Genomic DNA, 22,453 nt, shown 5'->3' on the forward strand with positions numbered 1-22,453 from the left:
TGACTTGTTGAAAAGGTGGCATCTTATGACCGTGCCACTTATAAAAGTCACTGAGCTCTTCAGTTTGGGCCATTCTACTGCCAATGTTTGTCTATGGATATTTTATGGCTCTGTGCTCGATTTTATACACCTGTCAGCAACAGGTGTGGCTGAAATAGCCGACGCCACTAATTTGAAGGTGTGGACACATACTTTATCTATATATACAGTACTAGTCCAAAGTTGACACACCTACTCATTCAAGGGTTTTTCTTTATTTTGACTATTTTCTACATGTTGCTATTGAATACAACTCTCAAGTGAATGGCTTCACACAGTTTGCCAACATTAACAGGATTATGTATGTAGTGTAGACTAGCAGGGTAGGTGTCTGTGTGTGTTTTGAGGTGGCAAGGTGATGCGGATAAGAGAGGAGATTATGATAAAGTAGCAGGTACTGGCTGGCAGGGAGCCTTGTCACGGCCAAAGGAGTCCCCGGTCCCTGAGTCTGTCTAGTTCTGTTCCACTTCATCCAAACAGAGATGAAAACATTCAATTAAAAAAGCCAATAATGCATTGTTTTTATTTCTGTGTGTCGCTGTTTGGATCGAAAACGTATAGAAATGTTACCGGGCAAATCAAGGGCAGACACTGACAGAGATGAGATAATATGGATAACAAATGTCCATCAAGAGTATCTCTATGTATACAACTCAATGCTATGAGGCTTCTGGCATTCTGGCTGTCATTATACAACACAGGAGATTGGTTAGGTAACCCAAAATAACTTGAGTTAATCACACACAGAAGTTCATTTTCAGCCATGTGTGATCAGTGATGGTTATTCTGTGAGTCAACGTGAGTTATACAATTCCATAACTTTGAGATCTCGGTCTACCTCAACTTGCCTTCCTTTTAAAAAGTGTAGGCTTACTGATGGTCACTTCCATCCATGGGGTCAGTAGGATTTTTCAACAAGATCTAACCTCCAGTGACCAAAACAGAGGAGAATTAAATCTCCTTATGTCCCCTCGTTCTCAATCACCGGACCACCACGTGATTGTCTCTTTACTGCTGTTAGGTCATCAACTTTGAGCCCCAAAGTAATAAAAGAAACATTGAGGTCTATCAGTATGAACACGCTGGATTAGAGAAGCTGATGACTGTAAGCAGGGGAAACTGCAGAGTCAAGAAGAACTGAATGTGTGACACGTTGCTTATGGTCTTTTGAATTATTGTGGTTTTGACACATCTCTATTTACATGGCACTAAAAAAGTTTCACTGAAACAAGCTATTGAACATGTCTACTGTGAGTTTCTGGGTTAGAGTTAGGACAATCATCTCTACCCATTTATTCTCTGGTGCAGTACAGAAATAGCATCCTTGGATTGAGACTCGCAGCAACACTGTTGAGTGGTCTAGTGTGAACTAACAGCTAAAAGTAACACAGCCATGAACACTGACATAGTGAGGTTTGGTTAACAACAATGTGTTTCTAGGCAATACTAAGCCAGGGGAATTAGTTGCTCAGTCAGTAATGCTGTCTATGAATATTTTTCTAATGTCAACATACAGTATTTCAGTGCAGACAAACTGAGAAAAGTCAGAAAGTTCAGGGTGACTTAGAAATGTTAGAAATTGTTTTTGAAAGAAAAGCACATTTTTTGTCCATTAAAATGACATCAAATTGATAAGAAATACAGTGTAGACATTGTTAATGTCGTAAATGACTATTGTAGCTGGAAATGGCTGATTTATAATGGCATATCTACATAGGCGTACAGATGCCCAAAAATCAGGAACAATCATTCCTGTGTTCCAATGGCACGTTGTGTTAGCTAATCCAAGTTAATAATTTTAAAAGGCTAATTGATCATAGAAAACCCTTTGTTATTACAGCTAAAAACTGTGCATCGGGGCCTCCCACTCCTTTCTATTCTGGTTAGAGACAGTTTGCGCTGTTCTGTGAAGGGAGTAGTACACAGCGTTGTACGAGATCTTCAGTTTCTTGGCAATTTCTCACATGGAATAGCCTTCGTTTCTCAGAACAAGAATAGACTGACGAGTTTCAGAATAAATTATTTGTTTCTGGACATTTTGAGCCTGTAATCGAACACACAAATGCTGATGCTCCAGATACTCAACTAAATGTGTCCAGTTTTATTGCTTCTTTAATCAGAACAGTTTTCAGCTGTGCTAAAATAATTGCAAAAGGGTTTTCCAATGATAAATTAGCCTTTAAAAATTATAAACTTGGATTAGCTAACACAAGGTGCCATTGGAACACAGGAGTGATGGTTCTTGATAATGGGCCTAATTAAAAACATCTGCTGTTAACAATGTCTACACTGTATTTCTGATCAATTGAATGTTATTTTAAATGGACAAAAAAATTGCTTTTCTTTCAAAAACAAGGACATTTCTAAGTGACCCGAAACTTTTGAACGGTAGGTAGTGTCTCAAGATATTCAGGAGTGAAAAGTGATCAATCCCCTTTAGTACTTCACTACTTAATTCTATTCACTTGTTTCCACTGATATCATTGGTTGATAGATCCCTGGAACTATCTTGATGCGTTTGCACTGGCAGAGTTGCATGCTGGGTAGTGTAATTTGTGCTGTCATTACTCACTGAGGGGTTTGAGGATGTTGGGCGCTGCCTCGTCAGCATTCTCTCCATCTGATTTGTCCCCCTCCACGTTGTCCGCCGGCCTCCCCTTCCTCTCCTTGTGGCTGGACTTGCGTCGGTGGCGCCGTCTCCGCTGGTAGCTCTTGGGCACATGCACACCAATATACACGGTGTGGTGACCTGAGGGAGGAAGAGGGGACACCATTCAAGGGACACAGGTCAGATTAGGACTACCATGCTGATAATTTGCATCAAATGGAAGAAATGCACAAAGTCAATGAATATCAGTTGGGTAAGTGAAACTGTAGAATAAATAAGGAGGATGGATTAGATATGATAAAGGGGAGGATTGGATGTCAAAGAATCCATAGTGATGTAAGCTTACTGACCAATATGGTGTATGTTCAGGTATTAATTAAGCGGTGGTGCATTTCTGTTAGGGAACAAAATTCCCACGATAAACCCCACACACACGAATGCATGCAAGAGTCACAAGAACACGTGCACACACACACACACACAGGCATGCACACACACAGGCACGCACACACACAGGCGCACACAGGCACACACAGGCACACACAGGCACGCACACAGGCACGCACAGGCACGCACACAGGCACGCACACAGGCACGCACACACACTCCTACTGACTGATGATGGGCTATTTAGTCAGCTTGTTTGGTAAAATGTTTGGTCAGTTCTTTGTGCGTCAGGCCGTTTCCCTTGGGCCAATCAGGACGGAATCTGTCCTCATCCTGACACACGCTGAGGATGTAAATAAATGCCAACCACTTCCTGTCCATCAGCTCAGACAGGAAAAGGCTAAACTTATCCAGGAAGCCATTTCAGAGAGAGAGAGAGAGAAACAGAGTACCACATGCTCCAGCTAACAGCTGTCTAACACACAGGCCAAATGTTCTGGGCTATATACCCAATCCTCATGTACTGGTAAACACTAATGTAGATATTGGTTGGCATGGGTAATCTACAGAACTCACACCCCACTCCCTAGTGTGATCTCTCACACATGCTACATGCCTGTATGTAGCCTTCACAGTGGATTTGGGAGAGTCATGAAAAAGGGAATTTTACAGGCCGCTTTTCAATAATGTTCCTTATATATTTTCATCTTATTTGAAACAAATATTATAAATATTATAAACTTGACTTTGCAAAGGTAACTTAAAATCAGAGTGCCAACTACACTACAGAACAGGCTGTGTAAACAAAGAACGAACAGGAGTTTAACCAGGGGTCATTCACCAAAAGGCGACACCCATTCAAACATGAGGTTGGTCCTGACTGAGTGATTTCACATTCAATGTGACTGGGACTGGTATTTTTGGTTGTTGATTCTTCTCACTGTGTTGCTCCATGTGATGTGAAACCTGGGTTTGGGGTTTGTTTGAATTTTAACACAGAATCTCAATTATAACTCAAACATGACATGATTATGTGTGTATGTATATATATACATACATATATATATATATACATACACATATATATACATACACACATATATACATACACACATATATATATATATAGATAGGTCAAAATGTGTGAAAATGTAGGAATGTGTGAGTGCACAAGTTTGTGTTTTTGTGCAAAAGTAAGTGTGTGTGTCACTGCAGGGGGATTAAAGTAGTAAACATCTTCATGTGGGGGGCAGGCATTACGTGGCTTGATAAACCTGTAGTTATTTGCTCCACATCTTTATCTTCAATATTAATCCCTCCTATACTTCATCCTGAAATTAGAGCGAGACCTAGAGAGAGAGAGTATTATAGCCTTCGGCAAATCAGATCACACCTCCATCCTGCTCCTCCCCCCTATAGGCAGAAACTTAAGAAGGAAGCACCTGTGGTAAGGACTGTTCAACGTTGGTCTGTTCCGGGTCGCTTCTGGGAATAGTATCGACGTATACACAGACTCTGTGACGAAGTACATAGAGGCTGTTGTTCCTACTGTGACGATTACAACTTATCCAAACCAAAAACAGTGGATAGACGGCAGCATTCGCGCAAACCACCACATTTAACCATAGCAAGGTGACTGGGAACAAGGACTTGTTCAAACAGACCAGTTATGACCTCCATAAGGCAATTAAAAAGCGGCAAAATGACAGTACAGAGACAAAGTGGAGTCGCAATTTAACGGCTCAGACACCAGACGCATGTGGCACGGACTCCAGACAATAACGGATTATAAAGGCACAGCCAGCTACGTCTCGGACACTGAAGCCTTGCTCCTGGAAAAGCTAAACACCTTTTTCGCCCGCTTCGAAGAAAACATAGAGCCGCCGACATGGGCCCCCGCTGCTCACATGGTCCCCCGCTGACTGTGTGCTCCTGATCTCGGTGGCCAACATTTAAGCATGTTAACACTCGCAAGTCTGCCGGCCCAGACAGCATCCCAAGCCACGTCCTCAGAGCATGTGCAAACCAGCTGGCCAAACTTTTAGTGGCCATGACTGCAAAGAGAAACATTTTAGTTTGAAAGTTAATTTCCTGCATTCCTATACATTCTGCCATGGGGAGTACAGAAAATGTTGAATTTTTAAAACAAGCTTTCTACAATGCTTGCCATGGGGCGGAGAGAAATTTCGTAATTTTCTAACATATTTCATGAAAGTCTACTCATTTTGCCATGGGGCAGAGATTATTTTTTTGTAGAATTACAGCAAATTTCCTGTAATTCTTTTTTGAATTTAATTCTTTTTTTAAAATTCACCCCAATTTCATTCAATTGGTAGTTACAGTCTTGTCTCATCGCTCAAACTCCCGTACTGACATAGGAGAGGTGAAGGTCGAGAGCGGTGCGTCCTCCGAAACACGACCCTACTAAGCCGCACTGCTTCTTGACACAATGCCAGCTTAACCCGGGAAACAGCCCGTGTTGGATGAAACACCGTACACCTGACCGTGTCAGCGTGCATGCACCTGGCCCGCCACAGGAGTTGCTAGAGTGCTATGGGACAAGGACATCCCTACCGGCCAAACTCTCCCCTAACCCAGACGACACTGGGGCAATTGTGCACCGCCCCATGGGTCTCCCGGTCGCGCCCGCTTGCGACAGAGCCTGGACTCGAACCAGGATCTCCAGTAGCACAGCTAGCACAGCGATGCAGTGCAGTAGCCACTCGGGAGGCTACATTTCCGGTAATTCTACCCATTTTGCCATGGGGTGGAACAAAATATTTGTAGTTTTAAAGCAAATTTCCTGCAATTCTACATATTTTGCCAAGACTTATGTCATGTTATGATATCAGAGTGAGAGTAACCCAAAAAAATCTAATGGGGCCCACTTGATGTCAGGGCCCCTGGTCTCATGGTCCCCGGTCAGTTTTCAGCCATGATTACTGAAAGTTTAGATAGCTGGCTAGACTAATTTACCAATCTAAAAATTGTTAGCTGGCTAGACTAATTTCCCAGTCTAAAAAATGTTAGCTGACAAAGCTAATTGCGTGAATGTCAGTGGTTGACATAAGAGAAACTGCTGATGCACAACCAAATGTCGAACTTGCATATTCCCCTATTCTAACTCTCAAACAGTAAGTTGAGACCCTGACTGGGGGGGGGGGGTCTAGTGGCCAGGGGCCCTAAGCGATTGCTTATGTCGCTTATGCCCGGAGCCGGCCCTGGAGTGAGGTGGCGAAACATCAAGGGATGGAAGACAGAGAGGAGAAAGGAAATAGGTTGACTCCATGGAGTTGGTGCTTGAGAGAAATGAGAGGAGACATTATTGAATAACATTGTTAGCCAATCATTAATACAGCAGCCATCATGGATGTCACAGAAGCTCAGTGCTCTTACCTTCCACCTCCTCCTCATCACAGACATGCTTGACAAAGCATGCCCCTCTGTCCAGCACTGCCTCATCCTCCACCCTGCAGGAACAACAGGAACACTGTGAGAACGGGGGAATATACCTAGAACACTAGTAGAACAGGGGAATATACCTAGGACACTAGTGGAACAGGGGAATATACCTTGAACACTAGTGGAACAGGGGAATATAGCTAGGACACTAGTAGAACAGGGGAATATAGCTAGGACACTAGTAGAACAGGGGAATATACCTAGGACACTAGTAGAACAGGGGAATATAGCTAGGACACTAGTAGAACAGGGGAATATAGCTAGGACACTAGTAGAACAGGGGAATATACCTAGGACACTAGTAGAACAGGGGAATATACCTAGAACACAAGTAGAACAGGGGAATATACCTAGGACACTAGTAGAACGGGGGAATATAGCTAGAACACTAGTAGAACAGGGGAATATACCTAGAACACTAGTAGAACGGGGGAATATAGCCAGGACACTAGTAGAACGGGGGAATATCCCTAGGACACTAGTAGAACGGGGGACTATACCTAGGACACTAGTAGAACGGGGTAATATACCTAGAACACTAGTAGAACGGGGGAATATCCCTAGGACACTAGTAGAACGGCGGAATATACCTAGGACACTAGTAGAACAGGGGAATATACCTAGGACACTAGTAGAACAGGGGAATATACCTAGGACACCAGTAGAACGGGGGAATATACCTAGGACACTAGTAGAACAGGGGAATATACCTAGGACACCAGTAGAACGGGGGAACATACCTAGGACACTAGTAGAACGGGGGACTATACCTAGAACACTAGTAGAACAGGGGACTATACCTAGAACACTAGTAGAACGGGGGAATATACCTAGGACACTAGTAGAACGGGGGAATATACCTAGGACACTAGTAGAACAGGGGACTATACCTAGAACACTAGTAGAACGGGGGAATATACCTAGAGCACTAGTAGAACGGGGGACTATACCTAGAACACTAGTAGAACGGGGGAATATACCTAGGACACTAGTAGAACGGGGGAATATACCTAGGACACAGGTAGAACAAGATACTATACCTAGAACATAAGTAAAACAGGGGAATATACCACTGTCAACATTAATTAATTCCAAAACATGTCCTCAGGACCACCAGCAGCCAGTCCACATATTTGTTTAATTCTAACACGAGCACACCTGATTCAACTAATCAAGGGCTTGCTGATTAGTGCTGATTAGTTACCACATTTGAATCAGGTGTGCTTGTACTGGAATAGGTCAGATATGTGGAATGGCTGGGTCAGGGTGTCTCGAGGACCGGGTTGGGAAACACTGAGCTACATGATTGGATTAATACAGAGGCTGAAGCATTCTGAACAGGATGTGTGTGTCATCACACCAGGGACGTCGTTTCAGCCCAAATCCCCTATTGTTATGAGGGTGACACACACACACACAAAGCCTTAGTCCTCCATCTGGCTCACACTTGCTGCGTCTATCTCTCACTCTATCACCTTAGTCCTTATTTGTGAGTCACGTGGGCTTCTTACAATGATCTGCCCAGGCTGTCAGGATTAGCCTAGCTTTACTTAGGAGTGAAACCTTCTCTGAGCACACAAATACAAACACACACACACACGGGAAGCCTCTCTACTACAGTTACCTGCAATAAGAGCCTAGTTACTAGATCAAGGGCACCATGTTTATTTTGATCTGTTATGAGCCCTGTTGAAAAAAAGTATATTATGCACACCACCTACCGTCTATATCCAGATACATGCAGAGAAAAGAAGAACATGAACAGATTGATTATCAAGCGAAGGTTATAAACACTCATTAGATTCCATGTAGAAGATTTCAAAAGAGAGTTATTTTATGCTCATGTACTCTTTCTAAGGCAACAATGGAAAAGTCCTCCTCCTACAGGTAACCTCCTCCACTTCTACTAACCTGCTTAAGTTTGCAGACAACACAACAGTGGTAGGCCTGATCACCGACAACGATGAGACAGCCTATAGGGAGGTCAGACCTGGCCGGGTGGTGCCAGAATAACAACCTATCCCTCAACGTAACCAAGACTAAGGAGATGATTGTGGACTACAGGAAAAGGAGCGCCGAGCAAGCCCCCATTCTCATCAACGGGGCTGTAGTGGAGCAGGTTGAGAGCTTCAAGTTCCTTGGTGTCCACATCAACAACAAACTAGAATGGTCCAAACACACCAAGACAGTCTTGAAGAGGGCACAACAAAGCCTATTCCCCCTCAGGAAACTAAAAAGATTTGGCATGGGTCCTGAGATCCTCAAAAGGTTCTACAGCTGCAACATCGAGAGCTTCCTGACCAGTTGCACCACTGCCTTGTACGGCAATTGTTCGACCTCCGACCGCAAGGCACTTCAGAGGGTAGTGCATACGGTCCAGTACATGACTGGGGCAAAGCTGCCTGCCATCCAGGACCTCTACACCAGGCAGTGCCAGAGGAAGGCCCACCCCTGTCATAGACTGTTCTCTCTACTACTGCATGGCAAGCGGTACCGGAGTGCCAAGTCTAGGACAAAAAGGCTTCTCAACAGTTTTTACCCCCAAGCCATAAGATTCCTGAAGAGGTAACCAAATGGTTACCCTGACTATTTGCATTGTGCCCCCCCAACCCCTCTTTTACACTGCTGCTACTCTCTGTTTATCTTCTATGCATAGTCATTAACTATACGTTCATGTACATACTACCTAAATTGGCCCGACCAACCAGTGCTCCCGCACATTGGCTAACCGGGCTATCTGCATTGTGTCCCACCACCCGCCCCTCTTTTACGCTACTGCTACTCTCTGTCCATCATATATGCATAGTCACTTTAACCATACCTACATGTACATACTACCTCAATAAGCCTGACTAACCGGTGTCTGTATATAGCCTCACTACTTTTATTTTCAAATGTCTTTTTACTGTCATTTTATTTATTTACTTACACACACACACACACACACACACACACACACACCTTTTTTTCTCACTATTGGTTAAAGCCTGTAAGTAAGAATTTCACTGTAAGGTCTACATCTGTTGTTTTCGGTGCACGTGACAAATAAACACAACCCCACACAGTGGTGCATCGTCCTGACAGACAAACACTAATTATTTTCTTTATTTCAGACCTGTCAAACGGTTATTGTGCAATCACAATAGGAGAGGGCAGAGTATCCTACTACAATGGAGAAGGACAACATCAAATCAGTTCAGTTTCTGTTATTCACTCCATTCAGTTTTTATTGCCCATCCTTTTCATCGGAAGGCACAGAACCTGACTTAATAGAACATAATAGAACTAAGTTCTGCAACTCCATTGCATTGGTCAGATACTCTTTCACATTCCCATGACTGACCAAACACAGCATGATGTCTATGAGAGCGTGTGTGGCTGTGCTTATACCTGCCCGATGTCCCGGGCTGGAAATTAATTATTTGCGGGATTTCTTCAGAGCAGGATTTCTACACACTCGTTACACAATGTTACACCATTAAAGCATGTGCATGCATGCATGTCCTGCAGGTATTTATCGGTGTCCATGGTAATATGGTTCCTATTTGTGCATACTGATATATAGGCCTACTTGTGTATTTTGCCTAAAGCCATACGCCTGACAATGATAATACACCTGCCAGTCAGAACGGAGAGAACAAAACAGTTTGTGCCAAAAGCCTTCTGCAGGACAGGTAAGTTCCTGGTGTATAAGGAAGCTCAGAGCTCATGTTTAGTTCCCTGTCCAAGCGTTGGATCACTTTGTGGGGCTACATGGCCTACAGCTCTACCCTGATCCCTCAGCCAGCTGGTTCTTCATGGAGCAGGGAGGCCTATAGGAACGTGGCCCATAGCTGACTTTAGTTTCAAGACCAGCTGTTTAGACCCATGGAGAGCCAGTCTCAGTCAGAACCAACAGCACCGGGAGAGGAGCAAGAAGGAGAAAGAGTAAAATATTAACCCGTAGGCTTAGGTTAACCAGAACACAAAGACAGTTTGCTCATTTTTCCTCTTTCTACCCCCTTCTTATTTTCTCTCTCTCTCCATCTTGCTGTTCCTCTTCTTATCATCCCTCCATCTCTAAGAAAAATATGCTGTTCTGCCCTTGAGCAAGGCAGTTAACCCCCAACAACAAGCACCTCTCTGATTCAGAGGGGATTGGGTTAAATGCAGAAGACACAGTTCGGTTGAATGCAGCCAGTCTGACTAGGTATCCCCCTTTCCCTTCCCTCCAGCTTTCAACACAGATCATTAACAGGATGAGGTCATAACTGTGACCATCATCCCTCCTTCTCATTTTCCTCAGATTTTTTTCAATAGAAAATGTACTTTAACTTATCAATAATAATCCAATATAGTCCTGTAGACATGTTCAAATTAGTTTTTTTTTGCAGATAAAGATGTGGTATTTAAAACTAAACTTCCAATATCCACCAGGAATATCCAGTTTGTTCCTTAATTTGAGTACCTTGGACGGCAAGGTAGGCTAGGGAATATTTACTTTCTGCTTTTACACTGCCCCACCCCGGGCCAGAATAATGCTGCTATACAGTTTGTGGGGGGTTGCCTCTTGTTACACAAACCACTAAATAAGCAACAACAGGAAGGATACAACTTGTTCCTGAGACAGATAGCACCAACTAGCATCTCATCTTCATTTCCCCAGCGGAGGGACAGCCTTATCACATTATCTGGCCTTGAGATATGATTGGGGCCAGAGCATAACCATAACATTAAAGCAAAGCCCCAACATCAAACACACAGGGGAGAGGAGTAGCCTGGGGGCCTGACGTTGTGCCATCCTGCCAAGCGCGGCCAAATATTGGACTCTGACTCTCCTTTGGTTTTTCAGTCTTGAAGGAAAGAATGGAAGAAAGAATAGAGGAATGGTTTAGTTTCAAGAGTTGAGTGTTGAGCAGCATCAAAGCAGTCTTGAGTTTCATTGTGAAGTATAGTAGGGAGTGAAATGGAGGGGTTGTACTGTACTCCATCTTCATCTCCCACCATTCTCCTTGTCCTGTTTCTTCTTCAGTCTCTCCAGGACAGTATGTGCCTTCCTGGTAAGAACAGTTACAGAGCGTCATCTCTGTCACACAGAGAGCATGCCATGGGTTCAGCCAGTCCCTCCAGGTTACTACATGCCTTCCAGGCAAACAGCTATAGAGAGTCATCTTATAGTTGTCAGAGAGCCGGCTATAGCTTCAGTCAGTCATCCAGCCAGTCAGTCAGTCATTCAACCAGTCAATCTCTCAAGAGTCCCTGAGGTGTCATTGGCGATGTGACGAAGTCAGCTCTTCCTCTGAGGCTCTGGGGCTCCGTTTAAGGACTTAGGGAAATGTCTGTTCGGACAGCTGCAGGCGCAGAGGGAGAGTGAGAGAGCCTTGGAATGTACATGGTCAGGGGTCATTCCTATTCACATTAACTAAAAAGATGAGGAAGATCTGGTTGGTGGTTTGAGAGGGTTTCTGAGAACCCTCTCTCAGTGTCAGAAAGCCACATTTAAACATTTGTAAGTTGTATGTTAAATCAAGCAATAATGGTCCAAGAGTGAATGAAGTTATAGTTGCTTACTTCCATCCTCTTATAAAAGCTTAAAAAGGAAGTTGCTGCCACTATTTCAACTTCATTTCCTGTCCTTGAGAGGAAATGCACGTTTAGGTTCCACCGACAAAGAATGACAAAGGCTACTTGTAGATTGTCACAAATTGGGTGTCGGAATTTCCATTCTTAAACATCAACAACCTGCTGTCAGTATAGCTAGCTAGCATGCTAACCTCATCAAGCTAAATGTTATCAGTTGTTGCATTTTACTACACCGTAATCAAAAAAAATTGCCAGCTGGCTCTATGGCTGGTTCTGGAGCTGGATTTGTCATAAGTATTGATTTAGTGAAAACTTTGCCACAGATGGAAACCACTGGTCTCTTTGACTTCACCATTATTGTTATCTACAAAGTTTTGTCATCTTTCAATAAATTGCAGCTGCGAATCCACCATAGAAATAGTTAGGAATTATAGGATGAAGCACTGGTAATATGGATAACTATTGAAAGATACAGACTAGCTAAAAAATACGTTAAAATAGAAAAATTATGAAATGTTCCTGGTTTTAAAAAAGTGGGAGGTGCAAAAACCCCTGCACCCCCTGAAAATCATTTGTATGTCATATCATAGGAAAAGACACCACATTGACACTGATTTGCACGAAGTGGACACTTCGGATGTCACTTCAAGCCCAAATATAGAATTATTTGACTAAACTATAACTTATTGATTTAAAATCGTTGTGCAACACCCATTTTATTTTTTAAACCATTTTCAAATAAGGCTGTAACGTAACAAAATGTGGGAAAGGGGTCTGAATACATGCACTGTACATCAACTTTAAAAAAGCACATGTAGCCTACATATCAATACATACACAAACTATCTAGGTCAAATAGGGGAGAAGCGTTGTGCCGTGGGGTGTTGCTTTATCTGTTTTTTGGAACCAGGTTTGCTGTTAATTTGAGCAACATGAGATGGAAGGAAGTTCCATGCAATAATGGCTTTATATTATACTGTACGCTTTCTTGAATGTGTTCTGGATTTGGGGACTGTGAAAAGACCCCTGGTGGCATGTTTGATGGGGTTTGGTGTGTCAGAGCTGTGTGTAAGTTGACTATGCAAACAATTTGGAATTTAACACAATGTTTCGTATGAAAGAAGAAGTGATGAAGTCAGCCTCTCCTCAACTCTTAGCCAAGAGAGACTGGCATGAATAGTATTTATATCAGCCCTCTGACTACAATGAAACGCTAGATGTCCCGCTCTGTTTTGGGCCAGCTGCAGCTTAACTAGGTCTTTCCTTGCAGCACTCAACCGGACAATAATTAAGACAAAACTAGAGCCTGCAGGACTTGCTTTTTGGAATGTGGTGTCAAAAAAGCAGAGCATCTCTTTATTACGGACAGACCTGTCCCCATCTTTACAACCATTGAATCTATATGTTTTGACCATGACAGTTTACAATCTAAGGTAAGGCCAAGTAATTTAGTCTCCTCAACTTGTTCAAAAGCCACACCATTCAGTACCAGATTCAGCTGAGGTCTAGAACTTTGGGACTGATTTGTACCAGATATGATCCTCTAGACAGGTACAAAATCTTTAACGGATCCAATCATGTAGCATTTACTGTACATAGCCTTCAAGTAGCATTTAGTTTAGCATTCGCCATGATAGTCTTCTTCTTCTGCACACAGAGGGTGTGAAGGGGTGAGGCAGGGAGGGGAGGGGATGCAGCCGGTTCAAGTAACAGAGTGATGTGGCAAGGCTAGAATGAAGGCCCTAAGAGGGGGAGGGGGAGAACCGAGAGAGAAGAGTCATGTTGCAGCAGGCTCGATGCTGGGGATGGACGGGGTCATGGGACTAGAGCTCCTACCACACCAGGGGCCCCATATACCCCCAGGACAGGAGCCACATAATCAGCCTGTGATGAGGTTTCTAACAAGGTGGGCCTTATGGGGAACACAGCACAGGGATGGACGTACACACACCAAGGGGTGCAGGGCTAGATGTACAGTATACCCACACCAGTGGTGGGCGAGAGATGTGGAATGTTCAGCATTCCCACCTCGGTTAAAAACAAATCAAATCATCATCAAATTTTATTTGTCACATACACATGGTTAGCAGATGTTAATGCGAGTGTAGCGAAATGCTTGTGCTTCTAGTTCCGACAATGCAGTAATAACAAGTAATCTAACTAACAATTCCAAAACTACTGTCTTGTACACAGTGTAAGGGGATAAAGAATATGTACATAAGGATATATGAATGAGTGATGGTACAGAGCAGCATAGGCAAGATACAGTAGATGGTATCGAGTACAGTATATACATATGAGATGAGTATGTAAACAAAGTGGCATAGTTAAAGTGGCTAGTGATACATGTATTACATAAGAATACAGTCGATGATATAGAGTACAGTATATACGTATGCATATGAGATGAATAATGTAGGGTAAGTAACATTATATAAGGTAGCATTGTTTAAAGTGGCTAGTGATATATTTACATCATTTCCCATCAATTCCCATTATTAAAGTGTCAGTGTGTTGGCAGCAGCCACTCAATGTTAGTGGTGGCTGTTTAACAGTCTGATGGCCTTGAGATAGAAGCTGTTTTTCAGTCTCTCGGTCCCAGCTTTGATCCACCTGTACTGACCTCGCCTTCTGGATGATAGCGGGGTGAACAGGCAGTGGCTCGGGTGGTTGATGTCCTTGATGATCTTTATGGCCTTCCTGTGACATCGGGTGGTGTAGGTGTCCTGGAGGGCAGGTAGTTTGCCCCCGGTGATGCGTTGTGCAGACCTCACTACCCTCTGGAGAGCCTTACGGTTGAGGGCGGAGCAGTTGCCGTACCAGGCGGTGATACAGCCCGCCAGGATGCTCTCGATTGTGCATCTGTAGAAGTTTGTGAGTGCTTTTGGTGACAAGCCGAATTTCTTCAGCCTCCTGAGGTTGAAGAGGCGCTGCTGCGCCTTCTTCACGATGCTGTCTGTGTGAGTGGACCAATTCAGTTTGTCTGTGATGTGTATGCCGAGGAACTTAAAACTTGCTACCCTCTCCACTACTGTTCCATCGATGTGGATAGGGGGATGTTCCCTCTGCTGTTTCCTGAAGTCAACAATCATCTCCTTAGTTTTGTTGACGTTGAGTGTGAGGTTATTTTCCTGACACCACACTCCGAGGGCCCTCACCTCCTCCCTGTAGGCCGTCTCGTCGTTGTTGGTAATCAAGCCTACCACTGTTGTGTCGTCCGCAAACTTGATGATTGAGTTGGAGGCGTGCGTGGCCACGCAGTCGTGGGTGAACAGGGAGTACAGGAGAGGGCTCAGAACGCACCCTTGTGGGGCCCCAGTGTTGAGGATCAGCGGGGAGGAGATGTTGTTGCCTACCCTCACCACCTGGGGGCGGCCCGTCAGGAAGTCCAGTACCCAGTTGCACAGGGCGGGGTCGAGACCCAGGGTCTCGAGCTTGATGACGAGCTTGAAGGGTACTATGGTGTTGAATGCCGAGCTGTAGTCGATGAACAGCATTCTCACATAGGTATTCCTCTTGTCCAGATGGGTTAGGGCAGTGTGCAGTGTGGTTGAGATTGCATCGTCTGTGGACCTATTTGGGCGGTAAGCAAATTGGAGTGGGTCTAGGGTGTCAGGTAGGGTGGAGGTGATATGGTCCTTGACTAGTCTCTCAAAGCACTTCATGATGACGGATGTGAGTGCTACGGGGCGGTAGTCGTTTAGCTCAGTTACCTTAGCTTTCTTGGGAACAGGAACAATGGTGGCCCTCTTGAAGCATGTGGGAACAGCAGACTGGTATAGGGATTGATTGAATATGTCCGTAAACACACCGGCCAGCTGGTCTGCGCATGCTCTGAGGGCGCGGCTGGGGATGCCGTCTGGGCCTGCAGCCTTGCGAGGGTTAACACGTTTAAATGTCTTACTCACCTTGGCTGCAGTGAAGGAGAGACCGCATGTTTTCGTTGCAGGCCGTGTCAGTGGCACTGTATTGTCCTCAAAGCGGGCAAAAAAGTTATTTAGTCTGCCTGGGAGCAAGACATCCTGGTCCGTGACTGGGCTGGATTTCTTCCTGTAGTCCGTGATTGACTGTAGACCCTGCCACATGCCTCTTGTGTCTGAGCCGTTGAATTGAGATTCTACTTTGTCTCTGTACTGGCGCTTAGCTTGTTTGATAGCCTTGCGGAGGGAATAGCTGCACTGTTTGTATTCGGTCATGTTACCAGACACCTTGCCCTGATTAAAAGCAGTGGTTCGCGCTTTCAGTTTCACACGAATGCTGCCATCAATCCACGGTTTCTGGTTAGGGAATGTTTTAATTGTTGCTATGGGAACGACATCTTCAACGCACGTTCTAATGAACTCGCACACCGAATCAGCGTATTCGTCAATGTTGTTATCTGACGCAATACGAAACATCTCCCAGTCCACGTGATGGAAGCAGTCTTGGAGTTTGGAGTCAGCTTGGTCGGACCAGCATTGGACAGACCTCAGCGTGGGAGCCTTTACCCCTTTTTTAACATGAATGAAAAACATCCTCACCCCTCACAATAACATATTTTTTTGTAAAGCCGCCACATGGGTTGACTCTCACCTTGTCTGACACACACATTCTATACTATATACATTCACCTCTAAAATTACTGGCAACCACGATGAAGATACTGTATAAAATACTGTACAAAATAAATCATATAAATACTGAGCTATATCGAATGCGCAATTTTTTGGGGAAATGATTTTAAACTAAAACAAAATCTCTTTCTCTGAGCAATTGTATAACAAGTAATAAAAACATTTTCAGAAAGATAGGGATAGCAATAATTTTGACTCCCTTTGTGAGGTTAACAGCACGGAGTCTTTTCTAAAATGTTTTATGAGATTGGAGAACACATTGGGAGGGTCTTAGACCATTCCTCCATACAGAATCTTTCCAGATCCTTGATAACCTTTGTCCGCACTTATGGACTGCCCTCTTCAATTCAAACCACAGGTTTTAAATGGGGTTCAAGTCCGGAGACTGAGATGGCCATTGTAAAAAATTTATTTTGTGGTCAATTAATCATTTCTTTCTGGATTTTGATGTGTGCTTGGGGTTAGTGTCTTGCTGGAAGATCCACTTGAGGCCAAGTTTCAGTCTCCTGGCAGAGGCAACCAGGTTTTTGGCTAAAATGTCCTAGTACCACCACTGTTGTGCGTGGCTATTTCCATGTCATCTGACCATAGCATCGGTTCCAATCCAAGGGATTAGTTTCCAGCTACAATAGTCATTTACACATTAACAATGTCTACACTGTATTTCTGATCAAATTTATGTTATTTTAATGGACAAAAATGTTTGCTTTTCTTTCAAAAACAAGGACATTTCTAAGTGACCCCAAACTTTTGAACTGTAGTTTATTTGCAAAACTTGCGCACACACCGTGGGCAGTCTGGTCAGCATGTTAGTCAAGGCCCACATCAGTGGCTCAGGGGGAAGAGCAGGTTGAGGACCTTGATTGCCTGCACCCTGGCTTCCCTAGCTCTCTCACATGGTTGCTTTTGCAGTGTGCTTGGAAAAATATATTTGGGAAATTTACTAACAGCTCTAAAGGATTGTACAAAGACTATCTTTCCTAGTCGCTGTGCACTTTTAAGGGTGCACTATGCAGAAATCGCTCTGCCATTTGCTAAAATTCAAATAGGTCGCACTATAAATTGACAAAGACCCCAGCCACCCCAGTCATAGACTGTTCTCTCTACTACCGCATGGCAAGCAGTACCGAAGTGCCAAGTCTAGGACAAAGAGGCTTCTCAACAGTTTTTACCCCCAAGCCATAAAACTCCTGAACAGGTAACCAAATGTCTACCCGGACTATTTGCATTGTGTGCCCCCCCCCCCAACCCCTCTTTTATGCTGCTGCTACTCTCTGTTTATCGTATATGCATAGTCACTTTAACCATATCTACATGTACATACTACCTCAATCAGCCTGACTAACAGGTGTCTGTATATAGCCTCGCTACTGTATATAGCCCGTATTCTTACTGTTGTTTTATTTCTTTACTTACTTATTGTTCACCTAATACCTTTTTTGCACTATTGGGTAGGGCCGGTAAGTAAGCATACTACACCTGTTGTATTCTACACCTACAGTAAGTCTACTACACCTGTTGTATTCTACACCTACAGTAAGTCTACTACACCTGTTGTATTCTACACCTACAGTAAGTCTACTACACCTGTTGTATTCGGCGCACGTGACAAATAAACTTTGATTTGAATTTCAGTTTGTGACAAAACAAGGAAGTATATTGGAGAGAATCGTTGTGCCATCTAAACCGCTATGATATATATTTTCCATCACCAAAAATACCGAAACCGAAGACCAAAAACTAAATGTAAAAAAAGTGTAGAAATAGTGCACATTGAAGCAGTAGATCTGGGGCCGAGCTCCCTGCCATCCAGGAACGCTATACCTGGCGGTGTCAGAGGAAGGCACAAAAAATTGTCAAAGACTCCAGCCACCCAAGCCATAGACTGTTCTCTCTGCTTCCGCACGACAATTGGTACCGGAACGCCAAGTCGTACCGGAAGGCCAGGTCTGGAACTAACAGGACCCTGTATATCTTCTACCCCCAAGACAAAAGACTGCTAAACAATAGTGCTAAATAACTAGTCAAATGGAAACCCGGACTACCTGCATTGCCCTTTTCTTGCACTAACTCTGTCGCAGCAACTACACACACACAGAACACACACTGAACTCTACCCAAACACTCACACCAACACCCACCCACACATAACATAAGCACACATGCATAATGATGCCACACAAACACTTTCACTCTCACCACATACACTGCTGCTACTGTCTTATCTATCCCGTTGCCTAGTCACCCCTACCTACAGTGCCTTCAGAAAGTACTCACACCCCTTGAATTGTTGTGTTACAGCCTGAATTCACTGGCCTACACACAATACCATAATGTCAAAGTGGAATAAAGTATTTTTTTTATTTTTTTTTTTATGAAAAGCTGAAATGTCTTGAGTCAATAAACACTCAACCCCTTTGTTATAGCAAGCCTAAATAAGTTCAGGTGTAAAAATGTGCTAAACAAGTCACATAAGTTGCATGGACTTATTCTGTGTGCAATAATAGTGTTTAGTTAATTATTCAAATATCATGTTAATCGCTGTACCCCACATATACAGATAATTGTAAGGTCCCTCAATCAAGCAGTGAATTTCAAACACAGATTCAACCCAAAAGACCAGGGAGGGTTTCCAATGCCTCACAAAGAAAAGCATCTATTGGTAGATGGGTCAAAATAAAATAAAAAGCAGATGCTGAATATCCCTTGAGAGTGGTGAAGTTATGAATACATCCAGTCAAACGGAATAGAGGTGAGCACAGGCAAAATCCTAGAGGAAAAGCTGGTTCTGTCTGCTTTGAAATAGTCACTGGGAGACAAATTCACCTTTCAGCAGGACAATAACCTAAAACACAAGGCCAAATATACACTGGAGTTGCTTACCAAGCCGACGTTGAATGATACAGATTGGCCTAGTTACAGTTTTGACTTAAATCAGCTTGAAAATCTATGGCAAGACTTGAAAATGGCTGTCTAGCAATGATAAACAACCAACTTGACAGAGCTTGAAGAATTTGTAAAATAATAATGTACAAATATCGTTCAATCCAGGTGTGCAAAGCTCTTAGAGACTTACCCAGAAAGACTAATTAATTCTAAATTAATTCTAGTAATTCTAACATGTATTGATTGACTCAGGGGTGTGAATAATTGTGTAAATTATATATTTCTGTATTTGATTTTCAATAAATTTGCTAAAATGTCTTGTTTTCACTTTGTTATTATGGGGTGTAGATGGATCAGAGAAAAAAATATATTTAATCCATTTTGAATTCAGGTTGTAACCCAACAGAATGTGGAATAAGTTAACGGGTATGAATACTTTCTGAATGCACTGTTCATGTACATAGCTTCCTCGTCTTCCTCTATTACCTGGTTCCCCTGCACATCGGCCCAGTACTGGTAGTCCCTCTATATAGCCATGCTTTATTTTACTCGTTATTGTTATTCACTGTGTATTTATTCCCGTGTCTATTTCCATTATTTTTTATCTTTAAACTCTGCATTGTTGGAAAACGACCCTGTAAGTAAGCATTTCACTGTTAGTCTACATCTGTTGTTTATGAAGCACGTGACAAATAAAATTTGATTTAGGTTACAAAATCTAACCCGCATAGCACCTAATCAGCCTGAAGCGTCTGTCACTGGTTTCCTGTATCCGCTCTCTAAAGTAAAGACAACAGGAAACAACGCACTGAAAAATCCAGACAGTAAGTAGATGGGGGCTCCCAAGTGGCGCAGCAGTCTAAGGCACTGCATCTCAGTGCTAGAGGCGCCACTACAGACCTCGGTTCGATTCCAGGCTGTATCACAACCGGCCGTGATTGGTAGTCCAATAGGCGGTGCCCACTGTCGTCCGGGGTAGGCCGTCATTGTACATTTTTATTTATTTTTATTTAACCTTTATTTAACCAGGTAGGCAAGTTGAGAACAAGTTCTCCTTTACAATTACGACCTGGCCAACATAACTAAGAATTTGTTGTTCTTAACTGACCTGCCTAGTAAAATAAAGTTAAAATTTAAAAAATAAAGATGACATCATGACAGATAAGAATGATTTCCCTGTCAAACATAATCCGATTAGTGGGTTAGTCACTGAGGAAACAAAATATAAATAACAGATTTTTTTAGTAAAGGTATTTTACAATGTGGTTCCTTGTCAAACTATGAAGCAATAAATGTACATTGAATGAGTATGGAAATTATTCACAAGGAGATCACAAATGGAAATAGATCTCAAAGGTTCTCTCTGCTCTATTTTTCATTGCATGTGACCAGATGATCTTTTTTCCACCACCCAGTTTCTGCTTCAGACATATTTACCAGAATAAATCTACAGCATGAATGGATTACATATAATGTACAAAAAAACAAAGAGTATAATGTAATCTGGAGGTTTAGATCTAAGGAGAAAGAGTGTGTAGTTTAGAAACCTATACAACCCATACAAAACTTTCCACCAGGGTGCATGTTCCTGAGAGGCAAGCGATGTTGGTTGGCTATACCATAGATTATCTATTACATTAACAAGAAAGTTGAGTGTCTGCTCTAACAACGGAAAGACATGTCCTTGAAGATGGAAGTAAGGCAGGAAGAGGCGAGATCAGGTGGGACCATTCTAGCCAATGAGAGGGCAGATATTCATGTGAACAACGGATAACGTCTATATAAAGTCGTTTTTTCCCGAAGTTGCCGAAATGCCACGTTCTTCCACATATCAGTGCATTCATAACATAAACATTACGAAACTTCTATTCGATCAAGTAAACCTCACTTAACAAATTAGCAATTACATTTTTTGTTTTACAAATTCACTCATTGACCCTCATACAACAAAATCTCACTTTGTAGTCTTATTTTCGTGGACAGATGTTGTCAACCGAACGTAGCAAACGTAAAAGAAATGCCTGAAACTAGATCTATGACACAGACCTTAAGGACAAGAAAAAAAAACTTTGTTTTAAGGTTATCTTCTGTACTGTTCAACCAATCCAGTAAATGTGGAGGAGGAGTTAATATAGAGCGCCACCCTCTCGCCAAGTTAATGTCCAAAAGCGGAAGTCGTGTCACATACCTTTCTATTTCCCCTGAAAACCGGAACATCCGGTTGTTGGGGACTCAGCAGGGGCTAGGGCAGAGTAAACGCTCTCGCTTTGCCTCTTCCGCTATACTTTCAAGAGAGGCCACACAGACCGAAGGAGAGTTAAACGTTTTGTGGTGTTGTCAATATTCAGACATGTATGTATTCACCCTGACGAGCGATACACTTGGCTCTAGTGTCTTATTTAGACACGTACAATCTAATTGATTGTGACAGGCTCTCGGAAAAGAAGATTATCGTGCACTCTTATGCCTCAGCCTTGGAGAAGCGGCGGTAACAGGCAGCTTATCCAGACCTCATTTGTGTATAAGATCTGTTAGCTACTGAGAATTAATCAATGTAGGGTGCTAAATAGTTAACGTGGCTAATTCGCTTTACCACAAGGCACCTTCCTTGAAAGGTTGTAATTTATTACTTCATAGTTTCCCCCTGCTTTTAAGGTTTCTCAAAAGGTAAACAATGCCATGCCATAAAGATTTTCCATGATGGAACACTTTTGGCGACAAAATGGCTTTGCGTAATTACGCGTAGATTCCAGTATAATGGCCGTGGTTAGCGTGTGTTGAAATATGAACTCTATCCAAGTAGCTAGTATTAGGAACATCTGCTAACGTTACTCAGCAGTAACGTGATATGCTATTAAATTACCTCACTTCTGACCGGGACAATATTTGAAGCGCA

At 43.0% G+C, this 22,453-nt stretch overlaps 1 protein-coding gene across 2 annotated transcripts in view; it reads right to left on the reverse strand.

The window, feature by feature from the left end:
* The window catches only part of nbc (sodium bicarbonate cotransporter), an 89,506-nt gene that overhangs the window by 66,462 nt on the left and 591 nt on the right, over positions 1 to 22,453 (reverse strand). For both annotated transcript variants that reach the window (XM_036976497.2, NM_001124325.1), the window contains 2 exon segments: positions 6,431 to 6,504; positions 2,612 to 2,788 (listed from right to left, as the gene is read on the reverse strand). In XM_036976497.2, coding sequence (XP_036832392.1) covers positions 2,612 to 2,788; positions 6,431 to 6,504 — 251 coding nt within the window.

This window comes from Oncorhynchus mykiss, chromosome 5 (genome assembly GCF_057628025.1).
Source record: "Oncorhynchus mykiss isolate SJ-2025 chromosome 5, ASM5762802v1, whole genome shotgun sequence".
NCBI lineage: Eukaryota > Metazoa > Chordata > Actinopteri > Salmoniformes > Salmonidae > Oncorhynchus > Oncorhynchus mykiss.